The sequence below is a fragment of the Dryobates pubescens genome, chromosome 1 (genome assembly GCF_014839835.1).
Source record: "Dryobates pubescens isolate bDryPub1 chromosome 1, bDryPub1.pri, whole genome shotgun sequence".
NCBI lineage: Eukaryota > Metazoa > Chordata > Aves > Piciformes > Picidae > Dryobates > Dryobates pubescens.
The window spans coordinates 39,603,806-39,621,288 of NC_071612.1; the positions used below are offsets into that span (position 1 = coordinate 39,603,806).

A 17,483-nucleotide genomic window follows, 5' to 3' on the forward strand; every position below is an offset into this window, starting at 1 on the left:
TGAAACCTGGAGCACCACTCCTAAGTGTGTGTTTTTATCACTCCCATGCTGCGCAGATCGGGCACTCCTGTTATTTATTATTTGGGACAGTGAACAATCACCACTTGCTTTAGTGGAGAGGGAAAAAATAAATAAATTAAAAAGTGGAGAGATGTTTGCAAAACCAGCAAGGTGGGGGGGGGGAGAAAAGAGAGAGAGAAAAAACAAAAGAAAAAGAAAGGGAAGGGAAGGGAAGGGAAGGGAAGGGAAGGGAAGGGAAGGGAAGGGAAGGGAAGGGAAGGGAAGGGAAGGAAAGGGAAGGGAAGGAAAAAGAAAAGAGGAAAGAAAAGAAAAAGAAAAAAGGAAAGAAAAAGAAAAGAGAAGAAAAGAAAAGAGAAGAAAAGAAAAGAAAAGAAAAGAAAAGAAAAGAAAAGAAAAGAAAAGAAAAGAAAAGAAAAGAAAAGAAAAGAAAAGAAAAGAAAAGAAAAGAAAAGAAAAGAAAAGAAAAGAAAAGAAGAAAATAAAAGAAAAAAAAGAAAAAAAAGAAAAGAAAAGAAAAGAAAAGAAAAGAAAAGAAAAGAAAAGAAAAGAAAAGAAAAGAAAAGAAAAGAAAAGAAAAGAAAATAAAAGAAAAGAAAAGAAAAGAAAAGAAAAGAAAAGAAAAGAAAAGAGAAAAGAAAAAAGAAAAAAAAAAGAAAAGGCAAGGTAAGGCAGCTATCAAACTGTTGGAATCATTTCACAAGAACAATGCACATGGAGCAGAAGGCAGGTTGCTCTTGGAGCACCGTAACATGCTGAGTACACCCTGTGTTATTCTGCTCTCTACGTGGCCCATAGTTAAAGGCAGCCCTTGGAGTGTGTTCTGTGGTTGTGAAGAGTCCAACCCCCTTGCTAATGCAGGTTGCACAGGAACACAACCAGGTGGATATTGAAAGCCTCCAGAGATGGAGACTTCCCACTCTCTCTGGGCAGCCTGAGCCAGTGCTCCATCACCTTTAAGATAAAGAACTTTCTCCTTAAAGTGAAACATGGTCTTTTCCTATCACTGGACACCACTGAAAAGAGCATGGCCCCATCCTCATGACCTCCACCATTTAGATATTTATATGTACTAAAACAATGCCTTCTCGGTCATTTTTCAGCTTGAAGACCTCCAGGTCTCAGCTTCTCCTCATAAGAGAGATGTTCCAGTCCCTTCATCATCTTCATGGCTCTTTGTTGGTTACTCTCTAGTAGATACCTGTGCCTCTTGAACTGGGAAGATAAAAACTGGACACAATACTCCAGATATTGTCTCACAAGGGTAGAATAGAGTGGGAGGAGAACATCTCTCAGCCTGCTGGCTACAGTCTCCTTGATTTACCCTAGTGATGGAGTCTTAGCCCACCTCTTCATCTTTACACTGGAAAAGTGCTGATAGTGTCTTCATGCAGTCATCCGCATCTATGGTGTAGGGTTAGTAAGTGGTTTGTAACTGATCCAGAGAGTATTCTGGGACCTTGACTCACACCAACTAGCCCACACATCACCAAGCTGGAGTCAAGCACTACTTCCTACTGCAATCTGTCAGATACATTCCTCTCATCTCTGAGCCAAGAATCAGAACATGTAATTTTGCAGGTAACTACTGGTTTATACTGGCAGCACTTTATCTCCTAAAGAACTATAGTATCCTAGAATTGTTTTGGTTGGAAAAGACCTCTAAGATCGTTGAGTCCAACTGCCAACCATCTTAGGAGGAGAAGCTAAAGGAAAAAAAATAAATTATGGCTATGATAGTTATCTTGAGGTTTTTCTTAATATCTTGGACATTAGAAGGAACTTTTTGACTGAAAGATTTCTCAAAGACTGGAGCAGGCTCCCCTGGGAAGTTGTTGAACCCCTGTTCCTGGAGGTGTTGAAAAGAGGCAGAGACATGGTGCTTAGGAACACAGCTTAGCACCAGGCTTGGTAGAGTTAGAGAATGGTTGGACTCAATTTTCAAGTTCTTTTCTAATAAAAAATCAATCTAAGATGCTATGAACTTTTGACAACTTGCTACTGGAAATCTTTCCCTTTCAATTTTAACCTCTTTAACCATAAAAAAGTTGCATCTGTAACAAAATTTGAAGCGTTCTCTTGTTTTGGAAAAGTCTTTACTTTCAAACTCCGGAGTTTAAAGTCCTGTTGGGAAAATATTGCCTAGGACTGGAATACGAGTTTTCAGATACCCGAGTAAAGTGTTGGTAATGACATTAATATTGGAGTAAGTGGACTTACCGAATCATAAAAATCATAGAACAGCAGAGGTTGGAAGGGACCTCTGGAGGTCACAGAGCCCAACCCCTCTGCCAACCCAGGACAGGTCACACAGGAACATGTCCAGATGGGTCTTGAAAGTCTCCACAAAAGGAGACTCGACACCATGGACACCACGCTCCAGGGCTCTAGCACCCTCACAGCAAAGAAGTTTTTCCTCATGTTGAGGTGGAACTCCCTGTGTTTCAGATGTTGTCTATTGTCTCTTGTCTTATCACAGGACTCCATAGAAAGGAGCCTGGCTCCTTCTTCTTCACACTTACCCTTATAAATATTAATATGATCTCCTCTCAGCCTTCTCTTCTCTAGGCTACACAACCCTAGGTCTCTCAGGTCTTCCTCATCAGAGAGATGTTCCAGTCCCTTTATCACCCTTATGGCCACCACTGGACACTCTAGTATATCCCTGTTCCTCTTGAACCTGGGACCCCAGAACTGGACACAATACTCCAGATGTAATCTCACAGGAACAGAGTGGGGGGAGACTTCCAAGAAGGTTCTTTTCAGAACTGAAACACAGAGATGGTATCTCCGAACTGTACATATTTCAAATTAAGAAGGAAAGGCTAAAGATAGCAACTGTACTACTAATACAAAATGTCTCTATCTGATTTGATATTCATGTAGAGAAAAAATCCATCATGCATCAGGACAGGGAGAAAGATTTGCCCATGGGCAGCACCAGTGTCAGTACACAACTAGTGGTAGATCTCAGACACTAACCTTAGATCTCTCCTTGTGGCAGAAATCTGTTTTCTAACTGATTGAAAGCCAACAGCTCTTGATGAAACACTATTTATTTAGCCACAGACAATTAAATGGAAGGGTAATAAAAAACAAACACAGCCATGCCCAGCATGACATAAAACAGGGCAGGTCATCTTTTAATTGAGACATTTCAGTGAAGGATACAAAATTAAGAACTGAAATTTGATGTTACATGAGAAGCTTTTATGACAAAGTTGCTTTCTTTCAATTAAAAAAGAAGGAAAAAAATAGATACCTCACATTGTGCATGCTAAAAAGAAATCTTTTCTACTGTCAATTACTATAAACCCATCACAAAGTATGAATTCTTAGTCCTTAATGCTAAGTCTTTCAAATCCTTGGACTTATTTCATTTATTTATTTTTTTCCCCTCTTTGCTAACAGATGGATTTTCTTTTATCCTTAGTAATTTGCATCAATAGTAGATCATGAAGTCTTATAAATACATAAAGCCTTTTAGAAACATTTGATAGAGTGATGCTTTAGCCAGTTCCTTTCATATTTCTGTGACATTAATTCTCCAGGAAGGTTTCTGTATAATTTGGAATGTTCAGTCACTTTATATATTAAATTAGGAACTAGCAAAGAAAGTTACATCAATTTGGCATTCAAGGCTTCTAGAAAGGTGTACTAATATTCAGCATGAGGAAGCCCAAGATGAATTTGCAATTTAGTCAGTTGAGTCTGAAATGGTTGATCAGAGACTCTCAGAATGGTAGGGGTTGGAAGGGACCTCAAGAGACTATTGAGTCCAACATCCCTGCCAGAGCAGGGTCACCCACAGCAGGTTGCACAGGGTGATGTTTAGGTGGGTTTTGAATTACTCCAGAAATGGTGACTCCACCATCTCTCTGGGTAACCTGGTCCAGTGCTCTACCACCCTCAACCTAGAACAGGATAGGGTAGGGTAGGGTAGGGTAGGGTAGGATAGACTAGACTAGACTAGACTAGACTAGACTAGAATGGAATAGAATAGAATAGAATAGAATTTACCAGGTTGGAAAAGACCTTTGAGATCATTGACTCCAGCCTATCATCCAACACTATCTAATCAACTAAACCATGGCACCAAGCACCCCATCCAGACTCTTCCTAAACACCTCCAGTGAGGATGACTCCACCACCTCCCTGGGCATGCCCATTCCCATGGCCAGTAACTCTTTCTATGAAGAACTTCTTCCTAACATCCAACCTAAACCTCTCCTGGCGCAGCCTGAGATTGTGCCCTCTTGTTCTGGTGCAGGCTAACAAGCCCTGGCTCCCTCAGCCTTTCTTCATAAAAGATGTTCCAATTCCCTCATCATCTTTGCAGACTTTTGCTGTACCTTCTCAAATTCCCTGTCTTGCTATTCAACTGAGGGATCGCAGAACTGGACACAGTACTCTAAGTGTGGCCTCACCAGAGCAGAGGAGCACACACATCTAAACACTGCTCTTAAGTTCTCATAGGAAAATTCATTTGCAACCATCTCAAAAAGCACCACAACCATAGTGCTGTCATTTCATTTCAATTTTTGGGGTTTTTTTTAAGTAAATCAAAAGATTTAGTGGTTGGGTTATTGTTTAGGGTTTTTTTGTCTGACCTTCTGCTGCAGCTACAGATGAGTGTCCCAGGAAACATCCCTGTCTTCCATCATATACCTTATCCATGCAACTCTGTAGATGTATCTCCAAAACTTTATGGTGTCTAAAGTTACACTGGGATTGATGTGTGACCAGCTTTGTGTTCAGAAACCCTGGTCCTCATGGGAGACTTTGCATACCCAGATATGTGTTGAAAGAAAAACACATCAAGGCACCAGCAATCTTCGAGGTTCCTGGAATGCATGGGTGACAATTTCCCCCTCCAGGTGGTAAAGGAACCCACAGGAAAAGGTTTTATCCTCACCAAGAAGGAGGGGCTGGTGACAGATGTGAAACTTAAGAACAGACTTGGCTGTAGCAACCGTGAAATGGTATAGTTTAAGACCCTCAGAGCATCAGAGACAGTGCAAAGCAAGCTCACTACCCTGGATTTCAAGAGGGCAGACCATCCTTTTCAGGGTTGTGTTTGGCAGAGTGCCATGAGATGAAGTTCAAGGTTCAAGGTCCCACACCCAGGTCAGGGCAATCCCAAGCGCAAATATAGTCTGGGCATGGAGTAGCTGAAGAACAGTCTCAAGGAAAAGGACTTGGGGATGTCAGTCAATGAAAAACTCTACATGAATTAGCATGGTAGCTGGCAGGCCAGAAGAAAACCGTTTGCTGGGCTGCATCCAAAGGAGTGTGACCAGCATTACAAGGGAGGCAATTCTGCCCCACTGCTCTGCTCTGGTGAGACCCTACCAGGAATATTGCAACCAGTTCTGGGGCCCCCAGCATAAGAGGGACATGAAACTGCTGGACAAGATCCAGAGAATGGTCTTGAAGATGATCAGAAGGCTGGAACACCCCATCATGGGGACAGGCTGTGAGAGTTGGAGCTGTTCATTCAGCCTGGAGAAGACAAGGCTCTGGGGAGACCTCGAAACCTAAGCCATTCTATGAATCTCTTGAATCTGTGATAGCCAAATCACAGCCCAGATCACTGGGCAGATTTAGGATGGATATTCAGAAGAAATGCTCTACAGTGAGGGCAGTGAGACACTGGAAAAGGCTGCCGAAGGAGTTTGTGGGTGCCCCATCCCTAGAAGTGTTCAAGGCCAGGCTGGATGGGCTCTCGACCAGCCTGGTCTAGCAGAAGCTGCCTCTGCACATGACAGGGGCAGGGTTTGGAACTAAATGATCTTGAAGTTGTATTCATATTGTTGTCTGAGGACATGAGAAAAATCAGTCCTGCCTCATGTGGATTTGGTATCCATAGGAAGTAGAAGCTACTTCTCTTATTTTACACTGTACCAAGGCTCAGAAGTCCTTGACATAGATTCATAGAATGGTTTGGGTTGGAAGGGACCTTAAAGCTCATCTAGTTCCAGCCCCCCTCACATCTATACATGGACAGACAGAATAAATGATGGCAGCCCCTCCTGCTTCTCCCTGAGAAGTGCTGCCACTGAGAAAACATTTGGCACCTACCACAAAAGACAAACATTTCTTGGCCACAGCCCCAGTCAAGAAACTCCTTTCCAGGGAGCTGCTGGAGGATTCTCCCTAATTATTTTGTGACCATGTAAAGCAGGAATTTCAATCCTGTCAGGTGACAAATATTTTGCTGCTTACAACGTGGTGCCATAAAGAATCGGTTCAGAGAAGGCTGCAAGATAAAATTATCTCTGCATTTTTAGCAGATGGAATCACTCTTTCTGTATTCAAGCTCAGCCACATCCTTTGTGAGTGATTTTCATTATATCAGCTACTGCCTGCCTTCTCAACCTAGTCTTAAAAACAAACAAACAAAACAACCCAGTAACAAAACAGCTTTATGTTCCTCACAGATTTATAGAATGGTGTAGGTTAGGAAGGACCTCGAAGGTCATCTAGTTCCAGTCTCCCTGGCTTTGGCAGGGACACTCTCCACGAGAAAGGGTTTCTCAAGGCCTCAATTATCCATAACTTGACTGTATCTGTAGATAATAAAAGACTCTATATCAAATACTTTGATAGTTACTAATGTTATTGCAAATGGCATTCTTGGAACATTAGGGAGAAGCAACACCTCTTGGGACCAGTTTTTTTGTCAGTGGTGCCAGGCAACAAGACAAGTGGTAAAGGGCACAAGCTTGAAAGTGAAAAGTTCCATCTAAACCTGAGGAGAAACATCTTGAATTTAAGGGTGACAGACCCAGCACTTGTCCTCGCTGAATCTCATACAATTGGCCTTGGCCCATCGATCCATCCTGCCCAGATCTTTCTGTAGGGGCTTTGTATCCTCAAGCAACATGAGACTTAGTGTTGAGGGATCAGCTGAGAGAAATGAATGTGAATTATTTTTAATAACAGTATTTCAAATGCTCTCCTTCTCCTAGTCCATGCAGTGTACACCATTAGACTAATTTGAATTTCACAGGCCTTGTTACCAACACATTTTACATTAAACTGCCCAGTCAATAAACTTCACAGACATCCATATGATGGTCAGAGGTTTAGTTTAAAACAAAATGATTAAAAAGCAGAAATTATGCAAATGTATATAGAAAAATGATAAAAACTGAACCTTATTATTATGGACAGTAGCTGTTGGTCTATATTTTTGTTGCTTTAATTATTGCTCAAAATATATAATATACTCCAGCAAAGCACACAATCTGATAACAGACAATCTACTATAGACAATCACTTCTTTTAAGAGAGAAAAATCAGGGCTAAAAAACACAGAAATAGCACTTCCTGCATGCACAGGGAGATGAAAACACCTAAAAGAAAATTATCATTCTTTGGAGGAAAAAAAAAATGGAGAAATAGAGAACATAAATTACATAAAACATTTGACAGGGAACATAAGACTGGAATATAAAAAGGAAATTGTTTTGCAGCTTTAAGTTTCTAAGTCGTCTGTTGGAAGCAGATTTGTTTAGGAAATGTAAGAAAATCAGCCTCCTAAATGCTAGGCTGAATTGCTCATGTGTCTGCATCAATATTTCCTGTATAAATAGTCAAAGAAAATTAATATTATTATTTTCATGTAAAACTAATCTGATAAGTTTTATGTCTCAAAGCAGCCCAGCAAATCGCCAACTCCACAACCCTTCCAATCTCCGCCACCACCTCTGCACAACATTAAAAGAAAAGAAAGAAAATGCTTAAAGGAAAATGTTCCTGAAGCTGTAGGACATATTTCTCCAAGACGTGACTCACAGTGGGTCAAACTAGCAAATACTCCCAAATACTGGAAAACAAGGCAACTCAATATTTGTTAAAAGAAATATAAAGAAAAGGAAACTCCAGACCTACTTAAAAATACACAGCTACAGTGCAGAGAGTGACACAGCAGCAGTCAAGCTGCTACCTACAGTTGTAACCCAGGTTCATATTGGTATGTACAACACCAGCGAGCTGTCTGAGTTGATAAATCAGGTTCTAGCCTGTTAAAGATGTTTCTTGCCTATAATAGTGCAGTTCTTTACTTATTCAGAGCATGAATCCTCCTTTACTCAGATCTTGTCCCTTTTGGCTCTGCACATCTCCTGGGAGCACAGAGTGATTCAGTGGTAACTTAGTCATTTGCACCCTGTACAAGAGGATTTTTTACTGAGGAGGAAAGAAAAAGAAAATAAAAGCCACACTTATCAGCAGAAAATTTTCTGTTAAATAAAGATAATTAGAGCATCAACAATCAATCTATTTCACGTTTAATTAGCCCCTCTTTCACTCGTTCCTGAAGGTCAAATGGGAGTCACTTTATACAAAAAAAAAAAAAAAATAGAAAAAGTGAAGTATTTAACATAATGCAAATGAAGAGCAGAAAGTTAAAACACGCTTTTGTGTACTTTGCACCAAAGCAGATTCAATGAAGGAAAGGATTTGCCAATGTAAATGTGTATATTTAATGAAAATACTCCCCTTTTTTGCCATCTACATTGCTCTTGATGCTAGCACCACTTGATGCTACAATGTGGTGCCATAAAGAATCAGTTCAGAGAAGGCTGCAAGATAAAATTATCTCTGCATTTTTAGCAGATGGAATCACTCTCTCTGTATTCAAGCTCAGCCACATAGAATCATAGAATCAATCAGGGTTAGAAGGGACCACAAGGATCGTCTAGTTCCAACTCCCCTGCCATGGGCAGGGACACCCCACACTAGATCAGGCTGGCCAGAGCCTCATCCAGCCTGGTCTTAAACACCTCCAGGGATGGGGCCTCAACCACCTCCCCACACAACCCATTCCAGGATTTCACCACTCTCATGGTGAAGAACTTCCTCCTCACATCCAGTCTGAATCTCCCCACCTCCAGCTTCATTCCATTCCCCCTAGTACTATCACTACCTGATATCCTGAGAAGTCCCTCCCCAGCCTTCTTGTAGGCCCCCTTCAGATACTGGATACATAAACCTAAATACCACCAGGTTGGTATTTAATTGGTGCCACAACTGTGTAGGTATTTACCTGGTGCCACCACCACTAGCACATTAGTATTTACCTGGTGCCTCACTACACTGGTATTTAGCATGTTGGCATTTACCATGGTGCCATTTTTGTCATTATTCTGTAGTATATTTGCTTAGATGAAAGTTGTGAAAAACTTTATTCTTTGTGATTAGGGAAAAAAAAATAAAAAGGCAGAATATTTGAGATAAGTCTCTGTGTCTGTATATAAGCAAAAACAAAATAAAATGATGTTTTCCTGCATGGAAAAACTCTTCATGGTTGAATTTGGGCTCCTATTAAAGCTGTTGGTTACAAGTCCACAGTAATAAGAAAACTGACCCGTTCAGTTTAAAGATACAACTCACACTTGATAAGCAACTCCTCAAAATGTTTCTGCATTGACTGATTAATGTTGGAAATGTTAGGAAACAAATTAGTTGTCCAAAGAATTCCTTCAAATATCAAATTCCACGCATTTCACTTTCATTGAAACAAGACTTTAGAGAAAATGCATCTAGTTTTACGTAACATGTCAGTATACCCTGGGCTGACAGTTTTCCTCACTAAACAGAGCATTTCCAATGAAACAAAAGTCATTGGGATGATTCCTAAAGGATTACAGATCTGTCCAGGAAGCCAATACCCTAGAGCAAAGGAACAGTGCTGCTCAGAAATTCCTCTGTTGCTTCTGCTAATCCTGATGGTGGTGACCAACATCTCTTAAAAATATTAAAAAAGCAACCAAAACCAACCACCACCACCACAACTGCAGAGGTTTAAGAGGTTGATAATCAGTGTTTGTGGAGCAGAGCAAGGAAAGAAGAAACCAAGAAAATATGATGGCCAAAAATTATGAACTTAAAAACAGGGTTTAAGACACTGGTTTTGTATTAGTGATCAAATTTCAGTGGAATAAAGCTGCTGAAGACCACTATTTGACACCATGAAACCCAGTGGAGAAAACACAACTTGCTATAAAGATGTACCTGTAATTAACTTGAAAAAATAACCAATTATTTAGAATTAAAATCTGTGTTTGGAATTTGGATTGAAGGTGCAACCCTCCAAGCTGCAGAGTGATTCCTCTTGGGCACTGAGCTTCCCTTATCTTTGTCGTCAGTAGTGTCGAGGATCCACACAGGCAACCTGCAGCACCTGGAGGGCTCAGATTTTAAATCTATGATCGAGGAAAACACTTGATTAAAATCATCTTTATTCAGCAAACCACTTCTGTAGAGCTTTAACTTTGGGTAAGTGATTAGGGTCTCTGGAAGGTAAAGGGATTTAAGCATTTGTTCACTATTAGTGATTTAAACCTTTGTTTGCTATTAAGTGGTTTTATCTGTTCTTTAATGGAAATACCTGATTGGTGTTAGAAGGATGCCTCAGGGTGATACCATGCTGAATAGGACAAGAAGAGTCAAATTTGTAGATGCTCTGACACTGAAGTGTCAGAAGTGTAGAGAGTATAGAATTTAAACTTTATAGAAAGCACAGGATGTCACAAAGGAGAAAAGTTACCAATTGCTTGTAGTTCCCTCTCCCCCCGCCCCCCCTATACAGTACTGTATCAAACGAGATGTATTTGAGAACCCACATAAAATATTCAGTGTTCTGCCCTAAAAGGGGAAGTATCAAATAATCCCAACACAGCCACTCACACTCACTAGGTTACACCAGGCGACCACGTAAGTAGAGACTTTACTTCCTGGCTGTTATATGGTAGATATTCCAAAGTATCAATTACCAATTCTAATTACACTAATGAGAAATTAGCACTGCTCTCATCTCCAGTAACTTCAAGCAGGTGAATTCTGCTGTGTCCACTTATTTGTTCTAAAACTTTAATCCACCTTCTTGTATCTCTGTAGAACAAAAGGAACTTGTCAATAAGTAAATAAAGGCAGCTTTAGAGATTGCAACCAGCCTCCCCATCATGGTCACCTCACTGTGCCACTGGTTCTTTTCCACATAGAGAGCTGAGCTATAAAACAACCTGCTCTACACAACTTCAGAACTCTTTAACTGCAACCCCTTCATGACTTGTTCTAAAAAGACATGCTCCACATTGTTAAAAATCCTCTTGTATTTTGCTTGATAAAGCAACAAACCCTCTACTGTCAACATCTGAGATGGGGAGAAGTCTACATATCATTTATGTAATTAAATCTTAATTAATTTATGATTTTAATCGCTCCAAAAAGTGTGAGCAAAACTCTATGCCCGTCAGCAGCAAGCTGACAAAGTGCTGGGAAGAAAGCAAGAGCAGAAGTTTAGTGCCTGGGTAGTATCCCCTCTAAAGTCAACTATTTAGCTCTGCTTTTACTTTTTTCTGTGACACCTGGCTTAAATTTTGTGTGTGCTTTACAAGGGTGCAAATACTGAAAAATGAAAAGATAAAGCATTAAAATATTGTTTGCAGGCCACCCAGGTTAACTAACCTTCACAACAAACTAAACATTTAGCAGAGGGAAAATACAGATACTGAAAATTACAGATACTGAAAGTATGGGGGTGTCCCAAACTAGATAAATGATGAAGCAATTCAACACTGTGCTCCTTGCACTTTGTTGCAAGTGTGTAACAAAACCATTTTCTGCTGCTCAGAAACCTAACGCACTGCAGATCAAAATATATATATACCCCTGAAAAGTATCAAGCAACTCAATATTTCCATAATATGATCTTAAATGTTTGGCTTTTTTTTTTTTTTTTTTTATCAAGCAAAACAGTCATTTGTGTAGTGGAATCTTTTGCCCTTCCTGCACTTAACAAACAATTTGTGCTTTCATACTGAAAATAAATCACTCTTTGGGCAGCTTACAGTTCATATAAATTGCAGCAGCAAGGAAGTAGTAGGATATAATCTGTACATATTCCACTATCCCTTTGTTACAACAGCCTTCACTAAACCACCACTACCACCTACTATGTACTTAACAAGCCTGAGTAGATGGAATCTTGGTTCTTCCTTAGTGCTTTTTATTTGACACAGACCACTTGCAAGCTGAAATTAATGAAACAGATCATCCCCCAAATCTGCTGTATCAGATGTTCCAGAAACCTGCAACACTTCTCAAAAACCCTATGCATAAATGCTAGCAGGGAGTACGATTGAGTGGCTCTCACAGTTAATTTTCCTTTACAGTATTGTAGCACTGCTCGGTGTTTCAACAATATTGTAGCACTACTTAGTGTTTTACCAGTATTGTAGCACTTCTTAGTATTTTCTATAGGGCTGTGTAGTACCATATTTACTATTTTCTATACTTTCTATTTTCTATGCTACTAGATAATATTTTAGTACTATTTAACCCTAAATTAGTACTATTTAGCATTAAAATTATTATGCTTATTATTTTACCACCACTGTAGCACTGCTTAGTATTTTCTAGTGTTATTGGGAGGGGGGAACAGGATGAAGCAGGAAGCAATGTAAATATAGTGGGGGTGGGATTCTAAGGTTGCTGAGCAAGGTGTGCTCAGAGCAAGTGCTGCACTGAGTGTATACCTTTATGGTGTAACCTAGACTGCAGAGAAGCTTTGGAGATCATTGAAACGTTTGAGTCCTAATGAATTATTTGGTAGTTACAACCCTTAAGACTTTAGCACAGCTGCAAGTCCTCTCTTGCTCAGAGCTTTAGGAAGCTGCAGACAGGCAACACATCCCCCACCCAAAAACCCTCTGCCCACCCATGGGAAAATTCTCAGCCTGGAGCTAACCATCTCTAAGGCTAGGAAAGCCTCAGCCATGGGAATTGGGACCAGGGGGAAGAGAGGATTATGAGGAGGACATGGATTTGCCTTATAGGGGTTCCTGACAACCCCCCTCAACCTCCATGATTGGTGTGATGGAGGACAGGTAGCTGACAGAGGCATCTTGGTTACCTCGGGCAGGCCACCAAGTCCGCAGATGGGTCTGAAAAGTGCAGAGAATGTTAAAAATTATGCTAATCATAAAATTCAAGATCTCTAACTCTCCTTCCTGTGTGGTGAGTGTTGGTATGGACACCTGCCTGCCTGTGGGGTGGGGGGGAGGAGAACCAGGGAGAAAAAAACAGGCTGAAGGGAAGATGGAACCTGACAGTTGTGTCTGAGGTGAGGGAAGGCTGGCATCACTCCTCTACCTCAACCAGGGTGTGTTGGGGGCCCGAAAGGACGCAGGGCTCTTACCTGCTTGCTGTACTTGCTGCTGGCCTGGCAGCTGTACTCAGAGCAGTGATCCGACCCAATGGAGATGTTGTCCCCGGTGCCCACAAAGGTGTTGGCTGGGGGAAGGTCCTGTACAGCCTGGTGCTTTTTGCCAGCAGTGGGAGACTGAGGATGCAGCTGGACCGTGGGCAGCGGAGAGCTGGACTTGTAGTGTCTGGCCAGGTCAGGGCTACCTGGACCACCATTGACTGAGCGGTACCTCCCCATACCAGGGCTGTCTGAGAGCTTCTCGTTGACACTGTCGTAGCGTTGTCCATTGGGCTTGGAAGCCTCAACGGTGACGATGCTGCTGTAGAGGGGTTGCTTGCCCTTCTTGCCTTTCTTGTCCTTCTTGGGCTTCTTGGCCTTGTCATGCTGCTGTGGAGTGAAGAAATCCTCGTGGTCCTTCTTGCCGGCCTCATAGCCGTGTTTGCCCTTGGAGCGGCAGTAGCGGGCCATGACGACCACCAGGATGAGAAGGATGACAGTCATGATGCCAGCCACCACGCCGATGACTATACTAAGCCTCTGCTTACTCAGCTCATAGCTGGGATCACCAGCAATGTCCTGGGCCAGAGGTGTGTGGAGGCTACGGGCCACCTGGCTTTCCACCACAGTGGCATTGGACAGGCTCTCATTGACGAAGACATGGAGCAGGGCGGTGGTGGACTGTGGTGGCTGCCCACTGTCATTCACCTGCACCACAAGGCGGTGCAGACCATAGTGCTTGGGGGCCAGCTTGCCCACCAATGACACCACACCACTGGCTGGGTCAATTTCAAAGAGTTTGAAGGGATTACCCCCAACAATGCTGTAGTTGAGGTCAGCGTTGAGACCGGTGTCGGCATCAGTGGCCACCACTGTGGCCACCACGGTGCGCATGTTGCTGGAGGGTGGCAGCACGGTGTAGGAGCTGTTGCTGGGGAAGGTGACTGTGGGTGCATTGTCGTTCTCATCCATCACAAAGAGAGACACGGTGGCAGTGGCAGAGCGTGGTGGCTCACCTCCATCCACTGCCTTCACCTTAAACGTGTAGCTGGTTTGCTGCTCCCGATCGAAGGAGACAGTGGAAAAAATGGTTCCTGTGTCATTCTCAATGGAGAAGATGCCAGCTGCCTGGTCATGGTCACCAGGCTGGATCGACAGGCTGAGCTCGGCATTGCGGCCCTTGTCAAAGTCCATCACGGTCACCATGCCCACGGGGCTGTTGGGCTGCAGGTTCTCCTTCACATAGAAAGTGAACACATCCTGCATGAAGCGGGGCTCGTTGTCATTGCGGTCAGCCACGCGCACCACCACCGTAGTGGAGCCCTGCAGCGAGGGGATCCCCTTGTCCCGGGCTGTCACCTGGAACTCGTAGGTGTCACGTTGCTCCCGGTCCAGCACTGCCTGCACTGACACATCCCCAGAGTCAGGATCGATGCTGAAGATGCCTCCTGGTGCCTCTGAGGACAGGGGTGAGGCCTCCAGGGAGTAGGTGATCTCGGCATTCTTGCCACTGTCCGCATCTGTGGCAACCACTGTGGCCACCCTCTCACCAGGCAAGTTGTTCTCGGGGAAGGAGACCTCCAGCACAGCCTGGCTGAACATAGGAGGGTTATCATTAGTATCCCCAACCCGCACCAGCAAGGAGTTGTTGCTGGACAAGCTAGGGCTGCCTGAGTCCACAGCCACAATCACCACATTGTAGTCACGGACAGCTTCATAGTCCAAAGGGGCTGAGGTGTGGAGGAAATACTTGCGTTTGTTCTGGGGCTCCCCTTCACCCTCGCTGGCAGGCTTGAGCTGGAAGGGAACATCCCCCACCACAGTGCAGGTCACCACACCATTTTCCCCTTGGTCCCGGTCTGACACCTGCACCAGGGCGATGGGGGTGTCCACCAGCACATCCTCGGCCACGCTGGCCACTCCATCCCGCAGTGGGATGCGCCCAATTTTCCGGATGTCAATGGTGGGCACATTGTCATTCTCATCACGGATGTTCAACACCACCGTGGCCTTGTCTGTTTTAGGGGGCTGGCCCCGGTCTCGAGCCATGACGGTGAAGCGAAGCTGATTCACCTCTTCCCGGTCGATACGGTGCAAGACACTGAGCCAGCCCGAGGTCTCGTCCAGCCGCAGCAGACGCCTGACGGACTCGGTGGCTGCTCCAAAGACATACTCGATCTGACCGTTCACTCCGACGTCCAGATCGGTGGCTCGAAGCTGCAAGATGGGGGTGCCAGGGCTGCTGTTTTCTGCCAAGTCTGCCTCGTAGATGCTCTTCTCGAAGCGGGGGCTGTTGTCATTCACGTCGGTGATCAGCACCCTCAGGATAGCCTGGGAGGAGCGGGCAGGCTCTCCACCGTCCCGTACTCGCAGGCTGAGCTCGTAGGAGTCCCGTTGCTCCCGGTCCAAGGGGCCTTTAACGATCAGCTGGGGTTGTTTCTCCCCATCCAAGGTATCGGCCACCTGCAGCTCGAATACGCTGCTGCGAGCCGCTGCCTCCGCCTCCGCCCGCCTCTTGCTGCTATCAGAGCCCCCCGAGGCCACCGAGCCCACCGAGCTTCCCCCTCCTCCTCCACCACCGCCTCCCCCTCTCCGACCACCGTCCCCACCGGGCTCCTGCAGCAGCTCGTAGCGCTCTATGCCGTTGCGCCCGAAGTCCCTGTCGGTAGCAGTGGGGAGAAGGTAGAGTGTCCCCACCGGGCGGTTCTCCTCCACGGTAAGAGTAAGGACAGGGGATGGGAAAGTCGGGGTGTTGTCATTGATGTCCAAAATGATGACCCGACCTTCAAAGAGGTCCACCCAACTCTGCGAAGGGCCGATGACCGACACCTCGAAGTCCAAGAAACACTCATTCTCGTCGAAGATCATCTGGCACTGCGGCAGCTTCTCGCGGTCGATGCGCCGCTCCGTGGTGCTCAGCTCCCCGGTCATGTTATCGATCTTTAGATAGTCAGAACCCGACTCCAGGCTGAATGTCACCTCCCCAGAGCCAGTCACTATTCCCAAGTCAGAAGCCACATTCCCGATACGGATATCGGCAGGTCCCTCCTCGGCCAGACGGTATCTCAAGAGCTGTTTGGCCGCTGCTAGGTTGACCCAAAGCGGTGGAGGCAGGAGGAGCAAAAAGCAGCAGCAGCAATGCACAAAGCCAAAGAGAGTCTGCATCTTCCTCATCTTCCTCGCACCGAAAGACCCCTCCTAACCCCACCTTCTCCTCCTCACTCTCTCCTGCCCCCCCAATAAACTCCGGGTGATCACGTCTACAATCCTTCTCTTGCTGGAAAGTTATTGTCTGCTGGCTTGGTGCAGCTGGTGGGCAGAAACCCCCCTTGCTGCTGGCGGTTCCTTCACTGCCTCCCAGTCGCGATATGCTCACAGTTCCCGGGACAGTGTGTTTTGCTTTTTTAAAGATTCACCTCGGGAAGATAGGACGGGATTTTTCCTCCTCCCCCTTCTCCTCCTCCTCCTCCACCTCCTCCTCCTCCTCCTCTCTGGTTTTACTGTAATCACTTTGCAAGGTTTGCAGGAAAAGAAGGAGCAGCGCTGAGCGATTCAAAGCCGCTCCCCCCCCCACCCCCTTCCCCCGGGTCGTCTTCTTTCCACTCTAGAGTTAACTACTATTCACACTCTTCTTTCTCCCTTCTCAGCCTCTGACGACCTAGGCACTAAGCTTGATTACTCCCCCTTTTCTCCGCACACAACCAGAGGCATTAAGCTTGAATCTTCCCCCCTTTCTCTCCACACAACAAGCAGGGGAAGGAGGGGGGGAGGGAGGGAAAGTGGGATCCGCTTTATTCAAATGGGCTTGTGTCCAGGAAAAGTCCAAATCCTCTTAGGAATGGGTAGTTCTTTAGCAAAATATAAATTAATTTTAAAAAATGAAAAGTGAAATGGAAAAGAGAAAGGAAAAAAAAAAAAAAAGAAAGAGGAAAGAGGGGAGAAAAACAAAAGAAAAATAAGAAGACAAAAAAAAGAAGAAGAAAAAAAGATAAAATAAAGCACTTTAAAAACTAGAAAAGAGAAGAAAGAAACAAAAAGTATCAAAAATGACAAAGGTAAAATAAAAAATAATCAACCCCCCAAAAAATGCCAGTAGCTGCACTGTTGATAGGAGAACCCCCTGGTATCACAGAGCAGTCCACACAATATCCCTTTCGACTGGCCAAAAAACACCCAAATCCATCTTCTGAGCTCGCCCCACAATGTTCAGGCTCTTTTCTCCGGAGCTGATTTCTTTCTTTCTTTCTTTTTT

The 17,483-nt window shown here is 44.2% G+C and overlaps 1 protein-coding gene across 3 annotated transcripts in view; it reads right to left on the reverse strand.

Moving 5' to 3' along the window:
- PCDH7 (protocadherin 7) overlaps nt 1–16,787 on the reverse strand; it is a 245,517-nt gene extending 228,730 nt beyond the window's left edge. For all 3 annotated transcript variants that reach the window (XM_054164205.1, XM_054164199.1, XM_054164193.1), the window contains exon 1: nt 13,226–16,787. In XM_054164205.1, the coding sequence (XP_054020180.1) occupies nt 13,226–16,405 (3,180 nt within the window). In that variant the 5' untranslated portion in view covers nt 16,406–16,787. The remainder of the gene's footprint in view (nt 1–13,225) is intronic.
- Between the last annotated feature and the right edge of the window lie 696 nt (nt 16,788–17,483).